Source organism: Neolamprologus brichardi, chromosome 23, assembly GCF_056152115.1.
Source record: "Neolamprologus brichardi isolate AB-2024 chromosome 23, ASM5615211v1, whole genome shotgun sequence".
NCBI lineage: Eukaryota > Metazoa > Chordata > Actinopteri > Cichliformes > Cichlidae > Neolamprologus > Neolamprologus brichardi.
The window spans coordinates 4,000,641-4,018,744 of NC_142125.1; the positions used below are offsets into that span (position 1 = coordinate 4,000,641).

The 18,104-nt window shown below is 42.6% G+C and overlaps 1 protein-coding gene across 2 annotated transcripts; it reads right to left on the bottom strand.

The window, feature by feature from the left end:
- Positions 1 to 7,760: 7,760 nt before the first annotated feature.
- LOC102789911 (C2 calcium-dependent domain-containing protein 4C) lies at positions 7,761 to 16,523 on the bottom strand. Of its 2 annotated transcripts, XM_087836048.1 has the most exons (3): positions 16,342 to 16,523; positions 11,250 to 11,507; positions 7,761 to 10,403 (listed from the first exon to the last, which is right to left on the bottom strand). In XM_087836048.1, exon 3 carries the CDS (start codon positions 10,352 to 10,354, stop codon positions 9,098 to 9,100), a length of 1,257 nt encoding a protein of 418 aa, XP_087692174.1. In that variant the 5' UTR covers positions 10,355 to 10,403; positions 11,250 to 11,507; positions 16,342 to 16,523; the 3' UTR covers positions 7,761 to 9,097. The 2 variants fall into 2 exon arrangements, with proteins under 2 accessions (XP_087692174.1, XP_006800495.1); XM_006800432.3 differs by lacking the exon at positions 16,342 to 16,523 and having other exon boundaries at positions 11,250 to 11,569.
- Between the last annotated feature and the right edge of the window lie 1,581 nt (positions 16,524 to 18,104).

Genomic DNA, 18,104 nt, shown 5'->3' on the forward strand with positions numbered 1-18,104 from the left:
CCAGGCAACGTAGTGCCGTACAACAGCGGAACAAACAAAACAAATCGTCTTAGGATATGACAAAAATCATGGACAATCCATAGAAAAGCCGTACCTGACTAAAAGCTGCAGGGTTCAAAGCTTGTGCAAAAAGTAGCGGCTTATAGCCCGACAATTACGGTAGGCCTCTGGAGAACTTTAGGACATGTTGATGAGCTAATTTAGCCATTTAAATCAGCTGTGTTGGATCAAGGACACATCTAAAACCTGCAGGGACACCGGCCCTCGAGGGCCATAACAAGTAAAAAAGACGAATGTAGCTTCTGGATCTTAAAAATGAAGCTGTAGACAAAATGCTCCTTAAACCTACATCTTTTAATGACCAGCAGGGAGCCACTCCTTAGCTCCTGTGCTCAGTGACCTCTGCAAACACGCTCCTTGCTCATCAGGTCCAGCTTAAAAACACCAGCATGGTCACAGCGATAATGCTCCGCTCAAGCATTCACAGGGGGACTTTATTAACAGCTGGGTGATGTCACAGTGGCTACATCCTTCTTTTAAACTATGTGTGAGCCAGACTTGAAATGATACATCAAACTGGTGTTTGTGACCTGAACAGGAGTTTTAGTATCACCACAGTAATAAAAAACTAATAAAAAATTAGTCACAGCTCAATTTAAAGGTAACAGTGATAAGAAAATTGAAATCTAATAGGCAAGAGAGAGAGAGTAGTTTAGATAGCTGCCATAATCCAGACTTTAGTTTATTTGTCTGTCTTTGCGGTGGAAACACCTCAATCGACAATATTTGCTTGCCACCTCCAGTGTCCAGTTACACTTTTCACACAAACACAGCAAGGGTGGCACCTCGGCAGGTAGGCAAACAGCTCAAAGCAGAGCATGCAATAAACTGAGATGCCTCAGCATTTCACCACTGAGGCCACGGATGTGCTTCTGGGCTTTTCCTTTCATCTTGTATACCTGCCCTGGAAATGCAATGGCAAAAGAGTTTTTAAGAAAACACAAGTGACAGAATAATAAATGACCTACCAGGCAACAGGTTAGCTTTGCTCTAATCCAGTATTATTCAGGTTGATGGGTAACCTTCTTGCAGGTTGTTGTATTTCTATAATGTCTGATCTCCCATAATTATCAGGAGTTAAACTAAAGAAATGCTTCAGTGGCTTTTCTCCATCCTGCACTGTTTGTAAGGCTAATGTTAGCCATTAGCTAAGCATTGTGTCATAAGGTTGCCAGGTTGGGCGTTTTTGTTTGTTTTTTAAATTAGGCAATATAAATTTGCATTTATTTATTTTATAAACACTCAGAAATAGCAGTTCATATCTTAGTCAAATGATTTAAATGACACAAAGCTAAACAAATTCATTTAAGTTTATTAACCCTTTAAAACAGGTCAGAGCAGCAAGCTCTGTTTTGCGCAACTATTTTTAAATCCCGGTAGCACTCCAACCACGTAAGCTAGCGCAATAATTTTTTTTGCATATGAAACCGGAGGAGTTGTACTTACATCTTATGTCATCAGCTTGTCCTAGGTCACAGTTTCCTTCCACATATAGCTTTGCAAAAACTGCATAAAAAGCGCTTGTAGCAACAAAAACATAATATTCCAGAAACAGGCTTTGCCGATCTGATCTACGGAACAGACGTCAGCGAGCATGTCCGCCATGACCTGCCCGAAACCGGAAGTGACGTCATTTTCGCGGAAATGTAGTTTTCTTACCATCATGAGCCTATACTGGTGTTTTTAAAAGTTATGTTTGACTTTATGACTTTCTGAGTCGTTTCTGGGATGCTTAGGACTCATATTGCACTGCTGGAAATAGTTTATTTTGATGCATATGCTGCTTTTTTGCAAATTTGCACTATAATATTTATTTTCGTTTTTCCTGCAGTATATAAAAATTGGTGTATTTCAAAAATAAAAGAATAATAAATAAATAATAAATAAATTTCCTGTTGTTGTAAACTATTTTGTGCAACTTTTTTGTATTTACAGTTTTGAGGGATAAGCCTCTTAAATTTCTCTAACTAGAAATATATGTTAAAAAAACAAAAACGATTTTCGATTTTTTTGTAGTTTATTGCACTTTTTTGCAATTTATGTAATTACTATGCACTTAATGCATACATATTATTAAAATTTAGGCTGTAATGGTTGTATTGATGTATAGCAACTTGAAATGCTCCCAAAAATGGCTCTACAACATGTAAAAATATAATATAAGCTCTGGCGGACTTGGTTCTATGGTAGGTCTTAAAGGGTTAAAGTACAAACGTTTCATTGCAGCAATCATTCTCTCACAGCTCTGTGGTAAAGACCTATAACACCTGCACGCTTTCCCCCCAGTTTTGTAACAGACACTTTGATTTACTGTTAATGCTGAAACGTCTCTGCAATTATTGACTTAATTATAGGAAAGAATTAACAGTTCTTACAGTGCAGATCTCCTTATTTATGGCATCTAGCAGTGTGTGGTGGTTGGAGCACTCCTGCTCTACATCATTAATTACCATGAAAGTTGCCTTGGTCCTCAGAAGATTCGCTGACTTCTTCCTTCAGTTTCTCAGGGTACTTTTGATGATATGTTCTCACTTCGCTCATCACATAAGATTCAACCTTTGCTTCACTTTTGCCAACTTTCACCACTTGGGGTGAACAGAAACTTCTAAAACCATCCCACCAAATGTAAAAAATTAATTAATTAATGACAGAAAACTATTTGTAGAGCTGAGGGCAGCTGTAGATTTGTCTGTTGACTCATCCACTTTGGGTTCATCACAACAAGTGACCACTAAGCATGCAGAGGAACACAAATGTGACATTAGCATCACTTATTACCGGCGCATGTAATAGCTCATGTCTCCTAATGTTTCCCACGTGCTTCCTCTCCAAATGAACAAATCCAAGACTGACTCCTCCCCGAGGATAATGAAGATGGAAAGATTGTGCAGTATTTTTACGCTGCAATTACAGACAACACCTCAGAGATAAGAGGTTTAATGTCTCTTTCTATATATACACCCTATGCCTTCACATATTGCTCATTCTGAATCATTAAGAAGAGGCAAACAGGGCAAGAACTGAGCAAATAAGGAGGCTTGAACTCAGGGATGTGGGATTTTAAGGAGGAAAATTGGGATTACTTTGAGAAAGCAGGAGTGTTGGACACATGCCTTTTACCAGAGCATTTACTTATTTACAGGACCGTATGGATGCTTTCATTCTTCCAGTCATGTGCACCTTGCAAATAAAAGATCTGTACAAATGTATGAACATTTACTACATCTCCTGTAACTAGAGTTGAGGTTTTATTGATCAAGAACCTCAGCCCATGCTCAAATATCACCTGAAGTCGGCACACTCATTAACATCAAACCAATAACAAGATAAGAAGAAGAACTCATTGAATTTCACTTTTAATTAAAGTTTTTCACACCCATTAAAACAGCAGCTGGAGAACATCTGTAAGTGGCTGAAGCGTCACAGTATAAAAATCTCTACCTGCACGGGTCCAGAAACACAACAAGAACAACAACTGCACACGGAAACCAACTTCCACCAGAGAAATGAAGGAATTCGATATCAAGTAACGGACCGGCACTTTGCAGCTGCATTTGTCAGAGCAAACCTGTCAAGACAGGAAGACTTGAGAAACACAGTGTATTTAAAATAATATATATATATACAGCATATTTTTAAAGCAAATCTTTGCAAGACATGTGACTAAAGCCAGCGTCAGTATAATATTCAGCTCACTCTCTCTCACACACACACACAGGTATTGACTCTTTTCTCAATTCTCATTTTAAATGTCATCAGTCAGGCCTCTCTGGCCTGTGTCTAATTAAACAGCTATTGAGTGCAGAAATATACAGACTGATTTCCACCACAACAGCAGGGTGGATAATGGGAAAGTTAATTGTAGTAAGTTGATTCTGGTCATTCCTCTGCTGATGTAATAAAGGTTAGCTGCACAGGCGCAGTGGCGCTTAGAGATGCTGTAGTTTAATACCCTGACAGCTGCTGGGTAAACCGTCGTAACATCTGGTACGTATGGTGTGTTCGAGCTTATTACTGTTGTTGTTTCAAGCTCCATCATCAGCTAGCTCTTTCCTGGTGGTTAACTGCTAAGTTGTGACATCAAGGAAGAATTCAAACAGCGGTCTGACATTTTCCCAGAATGTCAAAGTTAAGATGAATAACTCGAGTCCTGTTGGCCTCGGCTCTTGCCGTCTTTAGGGGTCCCCATCGCAGATCATCTGCCTCCATCTCACCTCATCTCTGGCTCTGCTTCTCCTTTACTACATCCACGAATCTCCTTTGTATCTTCCTCTTTTCCTCCTGCCCAGCAGCTCCATACTCAACATCCATTGTCCGCAATATCCACTATCCCTCCTCTGCTCATGTCCAAACCGCTCAACCCTCTGCTATACTCATCACTAATCCTGTCCATTCTGGTTACGCCTAATGAAAATCTTCACCTCTGCCGCTTGTCTTTTTGTTAGACCACACATCATAGCAGATCTCGCTTATAAACCACTCGTCTCCACCATTTCCACCCCGGCTCCACTCTCTTCTTCTCTTTTCTTGTGCACCGTTCATTGTTTTGGATGACTGACCCCAGGTATTTACACTCCTCTACTCCTTGCAATTTCAGTTCAAAATATCATCCAAAAGCTGACAAGAAAATGTGAATAATAAAAGATTCGGGTAAAATATTCTTCAGAAAAACTTTTAAACTTGTACTTTGGTTTGCATTCAATGTGATAAAAAATAATTAACTGGTTGAATTTATTTAAGTTACAAGATGTATGTACTGATGAGGGTCTATCTCACAATTTGCAGAATATGAACCTGTGACATATTAACCGAGAACAATCCAAGCAGAAATACCAGATAAAGGCGTTGTTTTCAACTCTATTAAAAGATAAACAACATGAAAACAGTTATAAAAGTTGAACACACTCAAACACATCCTCCATATATTAGCTGCATTTTGTATATACACATTAGTGTCTGCAGGAAATCCTCACCTATGGCACAAGGAGAGCCACAACAGCACAATAAGAATCCACTGAGATTTAGCACTGAAACTACTGGAGCGTTTTAGGCATGCAAAAGAAACATCGACAACCAAACAATTTGGAAGTTTGAGTAAAAGAAACAACAACAAAGCCGTAACAAACCACCCAACAGAGTCACTGTATATGAAGCACGACGATAGTGGTGCTACAAGTGAGCTACGAACGCCAGGTGAGAGCGGTCCTCGTGTAATTAAACGAAGCTTTGGGTGGACGTGCGAGGAACTCTCAGTAATTTGCATCAGTCTGATGTCTCTGACTTGTTTTCTTTGTGAAGTCGCTCTCCTCTGCTGGGCACTCGAGGCTGCAATCACTTCCAATTTCTTCTAATTCTTCAGAAGGACGACAGAGAACAGCAACAGAAGACGGGGCGGCCGCTCCCGTTAAAGCACACAAGGTTGTTCTCTCGACGTCGCTTTCCTGACACGTCTGCTTCCTCCCCATCGGACTTCATTAAAGATGAAAATGTCTGTCATAAGCGCTTCTCCCTCGCTGGTGCATAATTAGCATTTCACTGACAAGTGTATATACACAATACAAAACCGACGTACGTCGAAGAGTCGTTTCAAAGCATTCAGTTTACAAAATACGACAGAAAATTAACAACTCTGGACGAAAAAAGGAAAAAGAAAAGAAATCAGGCTCAAAACACACACACACTCTCACACACACACACAGTGTAAGGCTTTAGGGTTTAATTAATACTTGCACACATCATGCAAAGACCAGCGCCATGTTCACACTGTGCAGCTGGAACTTGCTGTGACAAGTTTTCTAATCTGCTCAAATGAGACATTGAATAAAGTTACACAATGGTATGATCGTTTGTCTACTGCCAACAAGGCAAATGTACAGTACAGTGCAAACGTCTCAATCCACCCTTCATCTCTTTATTGATTTGCTCCCAAGGAGACAGGCTTTCTTGTCATTTTTAAGGTGTCCTTGAGCAACAGTTTTCCTTCACTCATCTTCAGTCCAGTCCTTGTACTTGACCATTTTCAGAGTCTGTTGAGCCACTGACCTATGTGTCTACACATAAAAGACAATTTAGAAATGAAGCGATTTTAAATAAGTACATTTTGGTACTTTTTTGCTAGCGGCTGATCACACAAACGCATCGTTTTTAGTTGAAAAGCATACTGTCCTACTGGGCATGTACGGATACGGGGCTACGTTTTAACTAGGATCTTGTCAAAAATGATGGAAATGTGAACACGGAAAATCACCACTAGGTTTTAATCCACCGTACAGTACTATCTGGAAAGCATCTGATCGTCGAGAGCTTCATTTTTCTACATGACAGTGATCCCAAACACACCAACAATGCAGTAAAAGCATATTTGGGTAGAAAATTAAACTGTACTATCAGTCATGGCCTCTCCAGAGCCCAGATCAGAATTATTGAAGCAGAGTGGGATCAGTCAACATCCAAAGAAGAGCTTTGAATGTCCTGGAGAACTATTCCTGAAGACCACTTAAAGAAATGACCAGAAAGCTTGCCTTTGAGAGTTCCGGCTGTGTTGATGAATATAAAGTGTTCATAGCAAATATTGACTTTTAAGCTCCTTAGATTTGCACACACTCAGTTTTTGCCTCGTATACTGTTTTACGTATGTTTCCACGTTTTAACAAATCGCTGCACTTATTTCCCATTTTCCTTAACAGGATAAAGAAATGAGGGGTGACTATTGGACAGTACTGTGTTGTTGCATAAATTTAAAATTTAAAAAGTTAAAAAGTTCGACTTTCTTGTCCTGCTGCAAACAGTAAATCAGCACTTTGTCCAGTGTAAACCTTGCACACACTTGTAATAATCAAACTAGAAAATGTCCTTTACATGCTACTATATTTAAAATGAGTACTTTTTTTCATATCTGTTGAGATTTGGGGTAAACCATGAAGAGTGAAGCGACCTGGAATGAAATTTTAAATGAGGGAAAGACCATTTGAGTATTTGCCTGCGTTTTTATCTCGAAGTTCAGAATAGGGTTTTACTACGGAGCCCCGCAGGGGACATGGGAGAAAAAAAAATTAAGACGGACTTTTGCGAGATCTCGCAAAACTAACTCGGGATCTCGCAAAAGTTTTGCGAGATCTCGCAAAAGTTTTGCGAGATCTCGCAAAACTAACTCGGGATCTCGCAAAACTTTTGCGAGATCTCGCAAAACAAACTCGGGATCTCGCAAAACTTTTGCGAGATCTCGCAAAACTTTTGCGAGATCTCGCAAAACAAACTCGGGATCTCGCAAAACTTTTGCGAGATCTCGCAAACGTTTTAGCCGCATTCTTCGGACGCTGGCTCGAAGCCGACCGGGAGGTCGAGGCACGATGTGCCGGGAAAGCGGTGTTCCTCCCGGCTGTAGTAGGTCTCGACCTCCCGATAGCTCGAAGCTAACGGGACGTCTCGACCTCCCGTTAGCTTCAAGCTAATGGGAAGAATGCGGCTAAAACTTTTGCGAGATCTCGCAAAAGTTTTGCGAGATCCCGAGTTTGTTTTGCGAGATCTCGCAAAAGTTTTGCGAGATCCCGAGTTTGTTTTGCGAGATCCCGAGTTAGTTTTGCGAGATCTCGCAAAACTTTTGCGAGATCTCGCAAAAGTCCGTCTTAATTTTTTTTTCTCCCATGTCCCCTGCGGGGCTCCGTACTTTATATCGTTATCGGACGATAGAATTCTTATATCGGGATATGAGATTTTGGTCATATCGCACAGCTCTGGTGAGAACATGTTGTTTAATTAGGATTTAATCAAGGTGCCCACACTGGACTTGACTGCATGTTGACGGACTGTTATTAACTGGAGTGCCCACACTGCTATTTCATCTCAGTATAAGGATTTCATCAACCAGATAAATATGTATATCAAATATACTGCAACCAGTTTCCCCTTGCTGCTCCACTTTCATTAACTCATAGCTGTGTTTCATACTGTTACAGACATGACTGGGGGCTATTAAAAATATTAAAATCCAAAAACATTACTGCTCACTAATAAAAATCTCATTTTAACAAGTCATTTCTGTCTATAATTAAGCTTTAGGAATATTTTAAGGGGAAGAAATCTGCTTCTAATATAAGATTTTTTTCATGGATAGTGTCCGAATGTTGCTCTGCAATCAAAATAGATGAGAAATGATTTGTTTACACCTAGGCTATTTTTCATATTTTGCATGCTTGTAAGAATACAGGTGGTTTTGCTCTGTTTTGTGTCAAAAAGACAGCGACAAATGCTTTCTTTAAAATGTTTGACGCTGAAGGAAAGGATTAAACTCTACAGACATTGTTTCCCCACATTTGTAAATGTTATGGAATGTTCAGTTATCCTTAATTGTATCGTTATAACACAGACTTCAGTGTTTCTTACAAGATCAATCGTGTTATAATTGTACTTTTTGATGGGCATGTAAATGTGGGCTGCTCTGGCAACTGGGATCAAAGGGTCATTTGCACATCAGGCTCTAGTGCCACTTCAAAGCTCCCACCGTTTCACAAAAGCATCTCTGTGCCCGCGCAGCACATGGCGAGATGGGGAAATCGCATCCAGCGCTGCTGCGGATTTCTGCCACATTACAATAATAAAACCGTGGCACGCACAGATGAGCGCAGTGAAGCACAGGTGTCCTCCAACCTTTGAACCGGAGCTGGCTGGGAGACCCGGCCAGAAAGAAAACCTTTCATGTGTCAAATTCAACCGTTGCTGTTCAGCCCAGCTTGGTTTAATGAGTGTTCATTAATGGGAGAGGGAGTTAGGCAGAGCTTGGGGATGATAAATCCTTGAGGTGTCCACGTATCGGCTACATCTGGGTTATTTAGTGCTTTTAGTGTTTATTTAGATTTATTAAAGCTGATGTTCCTTATGGGATTGGTTTTCATTCTTGGAGGTCCTTCCCTGTCGTCTCCCTTTGTCTTTATGGTCACTGTTAGAATAAATAAAACATAGAAACCAGTGCAAACATCTAATTTAAGTTTAATCTGTATCCTCGCTCTTTGCCCCCCTTTGACCTTCAGTTCCTGGAGCTTTAAACCCCTGAGAGCAACTTCCCCAGAGGCACCTCTCGCTCTCCCAGCAAGGTGTCCCTCTTGAGGCTGGTGCCTTTGTTCACCACCTTGAACTTCACGGAGAGGCTCTTCACCTGAGTGGAACTTATGGAGTCGAAGAAGAAGTCCTCGTTAAAGACCGGGTTGCGGCTGTTCTTGATGATGTTGCTCCTTTGCTTCTGCAGCTTGCCGGGGTTCAGGTAGACAGACACGCAGCAGTTGATGCTCTTCATGTCGAAGTGCTTGTCGTACAGACTCTCCGCCGCCAGGACGCGGATGAGAAGGCGCGAGGTGCTGGAGTCGTAGTTGACGCTGATCCGCACTGTCCCGCCTTTGTGCAGGTTGATGGTGTGCTCCTGATGGAGGCCGTGGTCCGAAGCTCCAGCGCCGCCGTGATAGGTGGGGACGTGGAGCCGTCGCTGGACGTTGGGGCTGGGCTCGGCCGAGCTGCACTCGTCGGTGGAGAGGGAGCTGTGGCGCGCGAAAGTCCGCTTGGCTTTCACCACTTTGGCCTGCGTCTCATGGGTGAAGATCTTGAGCAGGGACGCGGAGCGAGAGAGCAGAGGGGAGCTGAAAGGGGAGGACTCGGCTGAGGAGCAGGTGTCGCTCTCTCCGCCGCTGAAGTATCGGTAGGGATTCATGTGAGAGGTGTTAAAGTCAGCTGGATTCAGGTGGTTTCCCGTGTCGCTGCTTCTGCCCGGAGTCTTCCTCTGCGTATTTGGGGAGGTGATGGGGCTGGTGAGCTCGCAGTGGAACAGCGACTCTTTACGGCGCGTGTGGGGGCTTTCCTTCAAGGTAGCAAACCCGTAGGACGTCTGGGTCTTGGGGACATAAGGCAGAGACATTGCAGTCTGCGACTGGGGGTCTGCGTTAGTGTCTCCAGCCACCACATCATCTGCACTCTCTATCTGTATAATGTGGCGGTTTGCAGCTCTCAGCAAGTTCCTGGTGTCTCCTGCAATCTTGGCTACCAGACGTGGGCTTCTCGGACTGCTGATCTTCCCACTACCGATGGTGTGCTCAGAAGTGGACGGGTGCAGGCTTTCTTTGGGCTTTACGGCGGGAATCTCGGGCTCTGGGGGGCAGCTCACCAACTTCGGAGGAATGAAAAAATCTGGGATCCTGTCGGGGGTGAGGACGTTGCTGTAGGCCGGGGTGCCACCCCTCTTGTCCCCGTTCTCCCCTTGTCGCAGAACACCACTCTCCACCGACCCGCGGATCTTATCCAGAACCCACATGGTCCCCACTGGAAAGTGGGATGTGTGGAGTAGGTGCAGTCAGGTGTGTCTGCAATTAATAACACACATGGGTGGGCGGGGAGAGGGAGAAGGGGGGAGGGGGGGTTAAACGATCAGAGCGTCACTCCACGGGGAGAAGAGGGATAAAAATATCACCTGAGTGCTTTCGCGCTGAAACGCAGTCTGTGATTAGGACCGCGGGCGTTTACAGGAATAAGACTTGAGTAAACAGGAAATATTATAGCGTTATCACACTGAACCTGAGCTCAACTTTCTGTTTAGTGTCGAACATACTGACAAACCCTTCTTTAAAAAGGTTTTCTAGGCTTATAAACAATAGCAGAGAATCCTTTGAACGGACAAATGACAAAGCATTACTAAAAAAATTAAAATAAATCCAGCTACATTAAATCTCCAACACGTGAAATAAAGTCTGTGTAGTTTTTAGATAACAGAGTGTCTTTACGCAATCAGTCTGCGGATAAATCAGCAACAAAGGATTGACTTCTCGGTTTCCGATCGCACGGTCACGTTTTAATGAGCAAAATTTAAAAGTGCATTCTTTGATTTAGAAACTCTCCCTGATGATGTAACTGGAAACTTTTGATTTGCACTTATGCTTTAATTTAATTTAATTTCAGTTCCGGGAAGACGACACATTGGCGAAAAAGAAAAGCTCACAAATATAAATTATTTTACCAAATGCATTAAAAACGCTCCTGCATATAGATAATCGATACGTTTCGACATTGAACGATCACATAAACTCGTTTTTAAGACAAAAACTCAGTAATGAAAAGACAGATCAACAGGTGCCTGCATGTTTCCTCTGGTCTGCTTCGAAAAGCTCAATAATGTTGATATCTGAGCTATGTAATAAAATTATGATACTTACAGCAATACAGAGGAAGACGCAGTCCTCTTTTTTTCCACTTTGCTTTCGTTTCTTCAGTAACAGGTGTGCTTTTTTCCCCTCTCTCTCACACACACCTCGGATAAGTCTGTGCGCTCCGTGGCGCTGCTCTGCGCCCTCAGACGGTCTCGGCTCCGGAGCGCCTGTGGTGCGTTTTATAGATGGCACACAGATGCAGCTGACCAATAAGATCAAACTGTGCGTTTCCGCAGAACCAGCTAGAAAGAACACCAGTTGCTCCTGTGAGGAAAGGAATCGTACAGGTTGGGTTTACATGAGTCCCCAAGAGTCACTGCAGTTAACTGCCGGGGTTTCCTTGTTAGCCTTTGCGCACAGCACTGAGGTTTTATGTTCCAACCATTCATTCTCTCTCTCTCTCTCTGCATATATCCAAATCTATCTCTCTCTCTATAGAGATAGATATGTACATGGGGCTGTTTGACCAGAAAAAAGCACAAGCAGACAATGCAACTGTGTGCTGGTCCAATTAACTTTAGACTGACCTTTTTTTAAACTCTTCTTTTTTGTGTGTGTCTCTCTCTCTTCGCGTTTAACCCGACCTATTGGTCTCCCTGGAAACTTTGCTATGGCAACAAATACATTTGTCTAAAATAGGGCTGACTTCATTGATCTGCAGCACAAAAGGCACTTTATTTGTCCAGATTGCCTGGTTTTGAGTCAAGTGCCATACAGCCCGTGGACTGAGAGGGCTACGGCTGCTGCTGCTTTATCAGAGATCAGTAAATAGGCAGCAACACTAGACTGGCTCGCCAACTTAGAAATGTGCAGATGGAGAGTGTCCGTGTCTGGTGACTCTGACAACCGCTTTGCAAACAAGTGATTAGCCAACATTTACCGCGCGCAGACCTGGAATAGGTGTCAGCATCTCTGCCTGTCTGTGCCTCAGGCGCATGGAAAACGAGCTTGATTGCTATGGGTCGTGTTGCCCTTCTTGTCATAACTAATTGGGAGCTCACTGAGGGGAAACAGGCGCTCTACAGTAAACTAACAGCTATATTTGAACTCCGCGCTGAGTTCAAAGTGCATAAAAGGTTCTCGGTAGCCTGTCATGGGTACATTATTTCTCTTCAGCAAACTCAGAAAAAGGAATAATAATAATAATAATTAGACTAAATTCTCTTGCAATGTCGGTTCTTGTTGTGCTGATGAAGCAGCCAAACATTAGCATGTCAACAAGTTCACGGTGACACTGAGGACACAACAGCAGATGCTTTGCAGACAGAGTTCAGCAGATATGAAGTCAAATGGATCTTACGAGCCGTCGAAGCGCTTCCTCAAATTGCAGGTGTAATATAGCATAGGTATGGTTGAGGGTGACGGCAATCAATAGTTTAGTAAACAACTGATACAATAAAAAACATGCAACCTTTGCATGGCAGCTGATAAAAGGCCGAGGGCATCATCAGATATTGCATTGAATAGTTTTGGAGTGGATGACGCACATTAATCCCCCTGCAATGATCCAATACCTCATAAAATGTGTGTAATCGGAGTTGTGCACGTGCTTTTGTTTTAAAATCAGAATTGATCGACACTGGTCTGTCAACATGTCGTGACATTTGAATTCAAATATTGCGGAATCCTTTTGAAACACGGGTGCAAGAAACCGCCTTTCCTACTCGAGGGGCGGAGTGGACATAATTATACATCTCGTCTTAGGAGGTCCAGCCAGGGGTCACCGGCTGATGTAATCTGGAGGGGGCACTTACCATATAGATTGCAGAGACACATTTGAACCCTCATCCACTGCCTGCCAGAGCTGCCGGATCACCATAGAGACACTTGATGTCTCTCTTTGCCTCTTTAAGCAAAGCCCGTATTACAGTGGGAGGCTGTCAGCTTAGTAGGTGCGTAACGGAGAGCGTCAGAGCCTTAAACTACTTTCGATTTATTTTCTTTCTCAGAGCTCGTGTCTGTTTATAAACCAAACTACATGCCTGCACCATCTGGCTTCAGAGTTTATTTAAATGATTAACCAATTATCACATTTTCTGTCCACAGACTAATCAGGTAACCAAGGTTTGGACACTACAGCATGAATTGAAATGGGAATATATTACCTTAAAAGTGTAATAAAAAACGAGGCTTATTAAAACTGAAACTACCTCTTCTGGTGAATATTTGAATGTGCTACTACTCTGTGCACAACTCCAGCCTCACACTGCGAACAGCTTCCTCTACAAAATAATGAGATCAATACACCAGCGGCGGAGAATCTACTGAGAAAAGGTTAATGTGTCTGTTCTGCTCTCATTAAGGGGCTGAACCCTACAACTCTGTCAGGAAATGTGAGGAACACTGAAGCTATTACAAACCTGACTGTACCAAAGTGGCCTGCCCCACTGAACAATACAGAGCTGAGTCAGTGTGATCGTGTTTGCTTGTTCTCTCTGTGGATGGACAGATGTACCGCCGAGGCTGTGACTAAAGGACAAACCCCCGAGTGTGTTTCAACACTGTGGCATCCTCTCTGCTGACGCTCGACCGGCTTCCTAGAAAGACGGGAGGGAGAAGTTGGAGCTGGTACACAGAAAGCTGCACCAAAGCTCTGCAGGAGGTTCAGTGCTCCTCGTATAGAGTCGCTTGTTCTGTCATCGCTTTGAGTGTGTGTTTACTCTTAGCATTATGGCAACCCATTAGTATCATGCTGGCCAAGCAACACCACAGCAGACACGCAATAGTGCGGTATGCTTCATCACTGTTCTTTGCGTGAAAAGGTTGCACAGACCTCCTTTTCACTGAAGAAGAAAAACAGCCATTCAAGCCATCTCGCATATGTAAATCAGGATCGAGGAGATCGTTAACATAAGATGCTGCACTACCTCTGGCTTCAGATACCATAGATTAGATTTGTTATTTCCTCTGTGAGATTTTAGCATTTCTTAATGTTGTTTTTAATACTTCTTTTTTTTTTTATTGTCCTCTTCTTCCTGCTAATTACGTTCTTGTTATGGTTTCTGGTCGCAGGTCTCTCTTGTAAGAGAAATAAGATTAAGCGGCCCACTCTTTATTGTCATCATCCATCTTTCTTCCCTCCTGGCAGCCTCTTTCCACCCTACAGACAGCTTCTGCCGCCTTATGCACAGACATAGCATCCCAATAACCAACTCTCTATCCTCTCCCTCTCATCTCGTCCATCTTTCTGCAGGTCACAGACGGCTGGAGCTCAGATGCCTGCCAGTTGGAGCAGAGCAGCTGAGTAACGCACGTGACTCGGGGTCACAGCGTGAAACCAGAGCGACTGTTCATGGCATCCAGCTCCTGCTCAGCAGCCTGGTTTTAAGCACAGCGTTATCCTTCGAGACCAACATCCATGCGCAGAGCATGAAGGAAACCACAGACTGAGAAGCAATTCTGCAAATGCCAGGACCATTTGGGTGTCTTGCTTTTTCTGGTCCACTGAACTGGCATTTTGATTGGGTGGACGCAGGGCAAAAGGTCATACCCGTCGCCACAGGAAACACATCTGATCGGCTCGGCAGAAAAAAATGGTGTATCACCGTCAGAGGACATCTCGTGATCTAGGAGCATGGGAGAGCGTTAGCACATAAATGGGGAAAGTATACTCCTGTGTGCACTGCTCTATTATTGATCGACATTTTTGTCAGCTGAAAGCTCCCGCATGACATTTCAAATTCATGATTTTCATTTTCAAGCAGCATATTACAGACAGCCAAACGTGGGTCAACTCTACCAGAAAGCATAGCGTGGAGATAATAAACCATATAAGGGTAGAGCATGTCAGCTATACAGTCCATTTCAACAGGCGCGCTGGTTGATGAGAAAAGGGAAAAGGACCAGATGATGCATTTGCACTTTTATAAAGATGGTGAAATATTGAATATGGCACAGATTACTCTCAAGGATGCAAAGTGCCTCCAAGAAAGGTAGAAAAAACATGTCAAAAGAAAAAGAACAAGGAAAAAGACAAAAGAAATCAGTTATTAAAAAACAAAAATCTCCCTCAGGTTTGCGCAGACAACTGAAACGGCTCAAAGCTCACAAGAAGCAAGCCGATGCTGCCCCCTAGAGGTATTAAACAGAAACAAACTGAATTCATGGTGGAAAAAAGATCTGCAAGTGCAGATCTTTATCCTCCCCCATTTGAACATGTGCAACTAAGACAGAAAACCAATGCAGGCTTGAGAGAAATACATCCACCACCATAGGCATCACTGAACGTCAGGTTGTTATTGCCCCCACGATGAAATAAAACACCAGAAATAGAGCAAGACGTACTCACAGAAAGCCAGAAAGTAATTGCACTCTGGAGCAGGCACAATTACTGGAACACATACAACTTTCTTACCTCAGTTTACTCGCAGATTTCTATTCTAGATTAAATTGATTTTTTGGCAAGTGGTTGAGTTTTCCAAAAACATGGATGTGTCATGGATAGGGATATCAGGCAGTGTTTCATTCAGAAAGGAGACAAATAATTAAACATTTGAGGTTTATTAAAGGGTGTTAAAGTCACTTCCCTGTCTGCACAAAGACTTTAAAAAACTAAATATGGCTATTTTATAAAGAAAAAAAACCATATATAGATGCATTTTTACCCTTTTTCCATTGACCATCACTTAGAAAAATGTCCTGGATATTTACAAAAGCAAACCCCAGAAAAGCATGAACTTCTTCATTAGTGAAATCACCTGCCTGATTTGTCTCGAACTTGATGATAACGGCATTCAGGTACGTGATGCAGTATAATACTGTGATCTGTTTATAAATTAGAAACGTTGTCGCTGAACTCCTCCAGCTCAGGAGCAAGTCAGAATACTTTTATTTCTGGGTTTTGGTTATTTGCACACCTTTTTTACTGACAGGTCTGAACACTGAATTATTCTCTTTCAGTACGACTGCAGATCACAGTAAACTTTTGAATACAAAGATTATAACATCTAATCTCAACTCTGCCAGTAAAGATTCTGCAAATCATCCACACATGCTTCATATGACCACGGCATGAAAGGATAAAAAGGCACAGCCCTGATACTCCTGAAAGGTTTTAACACAAAGTCAAACCGATTTTAGCCAAAAGCTGAAAAATTACCCTCAAGAAATGTCTTATGTCACTCAAGTGTCCTCGTCTTGAAGAGAGTGGCGTCTTTTCCTATTAAAAATGACAAATTATCTCAGTCAGTCCCAGAATTTATCAGGTTACCAGAACAGTATGGAAACATTTTATACACTGGTTAAAAAAAATTAAAGGAACATTTTGAAAGCACATTAGATTTCCATCATTTCCAATGATGAAGAACTAAAAAGAATCCACAGATATCCTCCTCACCCTGTGAGGCAGGTGCAGAGCTGAGAGAAAAAGAAGAAGAAATGGGACAGAGAAGGGAATTAATGGTTCACTTGTTTGCTTGATGGAAATGAAAGCAAACCTACAGAGGGTTGAATTCAAACATACCCCAAAAATTACATTAAAAAAATTGACGTAAAAGGCTAGTCCATTTTGCTGAGATGTAATTGCAGTAACTCAGAATGGTACTTACTAGTTTGTATGGCCTCAACGTGGCTTGTATACATGCCCATAATGAGATGATGGATGGTGTCCTGGAGGCTCTCCTCCCAGATCTGGACCAGGGCATCACGGAGCTGCTGGACAGCTGAGGTGCGACTTGGCAGCATTGGATGAATCGAGACGTGGTGTTTCACAGGTGTTCTTTTGGATTTAGCTCAGGTGTAGGGGGTCAGTGACTGGTATCGAACCTTTCAAACCTCCTTACTCTCGCCACATGAGGTTGTACTAGGAGGAAACCAGGACCCAGTGGGGCCAAGGATTTTATCCGGCGCACAGATCTGTGGAAAGCTGTGCGCCCCTCCATGGGTATGCCTCCCCAGACCATCACTGGCCCACCAACAAACCAGTCATGCTGCACAATGTTACAGGCAGCATACTGTTCGCCACACTTTCGTTCAACGTAAACCTGCTCTCATCTGTGAAAAATCACTGGGTTCCAGTGGTTGCCAACTGGAACCCTGCCATAGAATACCAACCATAGAATACCAACTCTGGTATTCTATGGCAAATGCCAATCTGGCTCAGCAGTGCCAGGCAATGAAAATAGGGCCCACAGCCCACACTCACCAAGTCTAATTGTTTGGTCAGAAACATTGATACCAGTAACCAGCTGGGGGTCATTTTGTAGGGTTGTGGCAGTTCCTCCTTGCACAAAGGAGCAAATACCGGTCCTGCTGTTGGGTTAAGGACCTTCTACGCTCCTCTCGAACTCTCCTAGAGCAACTGCCCGTCTTCTGGAATTTCCACCATGCTCTTGTGACTGTGCTGGGAGACACAGCAAGCCTTCTGGCAACGGTATGTATTGATGTGCCATCCTGAAGGAGCTGGACTACCTGCACAACCTCTGTAGGGTCTAGGTATCACCAAATGCAAAACTAGTGAAAAAACTGTCAGAAAAAAGAAAATGAGGAGTGAAAAATATTGGTGAAAACTAGGGATGCACCAATACCGATACTGGTATCGGGTATCGGGGCCGATACTGTAAAATGTGTGTGTACTCATACTCGTAAAAGTTAACCGATACCATGAACCAATACAAACTTATTTCATTAATTAGAGGGTGGCTTGTCATTTCTGTTGTAGTTTTTTAGATTGGCCACTAGGGGGCCAATTATTATTTTATTTATTATTTATTTTATAATAATTATTTTGTTTGTTTGTTTACAATATGGACACTCTGCAATAATTTAACAGAAGTGCTTATTTTTCACTTGAAATTTTTTTGTGGTCATTTTTATTACGATTTTATTTTTTATCGGCAGGGAATATAATAAAACCTGTCTTCC

Coding starts and splice junctions, on each gene's coding strand:
- LOC102789911 (XM_087836048.1), bottom strand. CDS start 10,354: ATGTGGGTTCTGGATAAGATCCGCGGGTCGGTGGAGAGTGGTGTTCTG.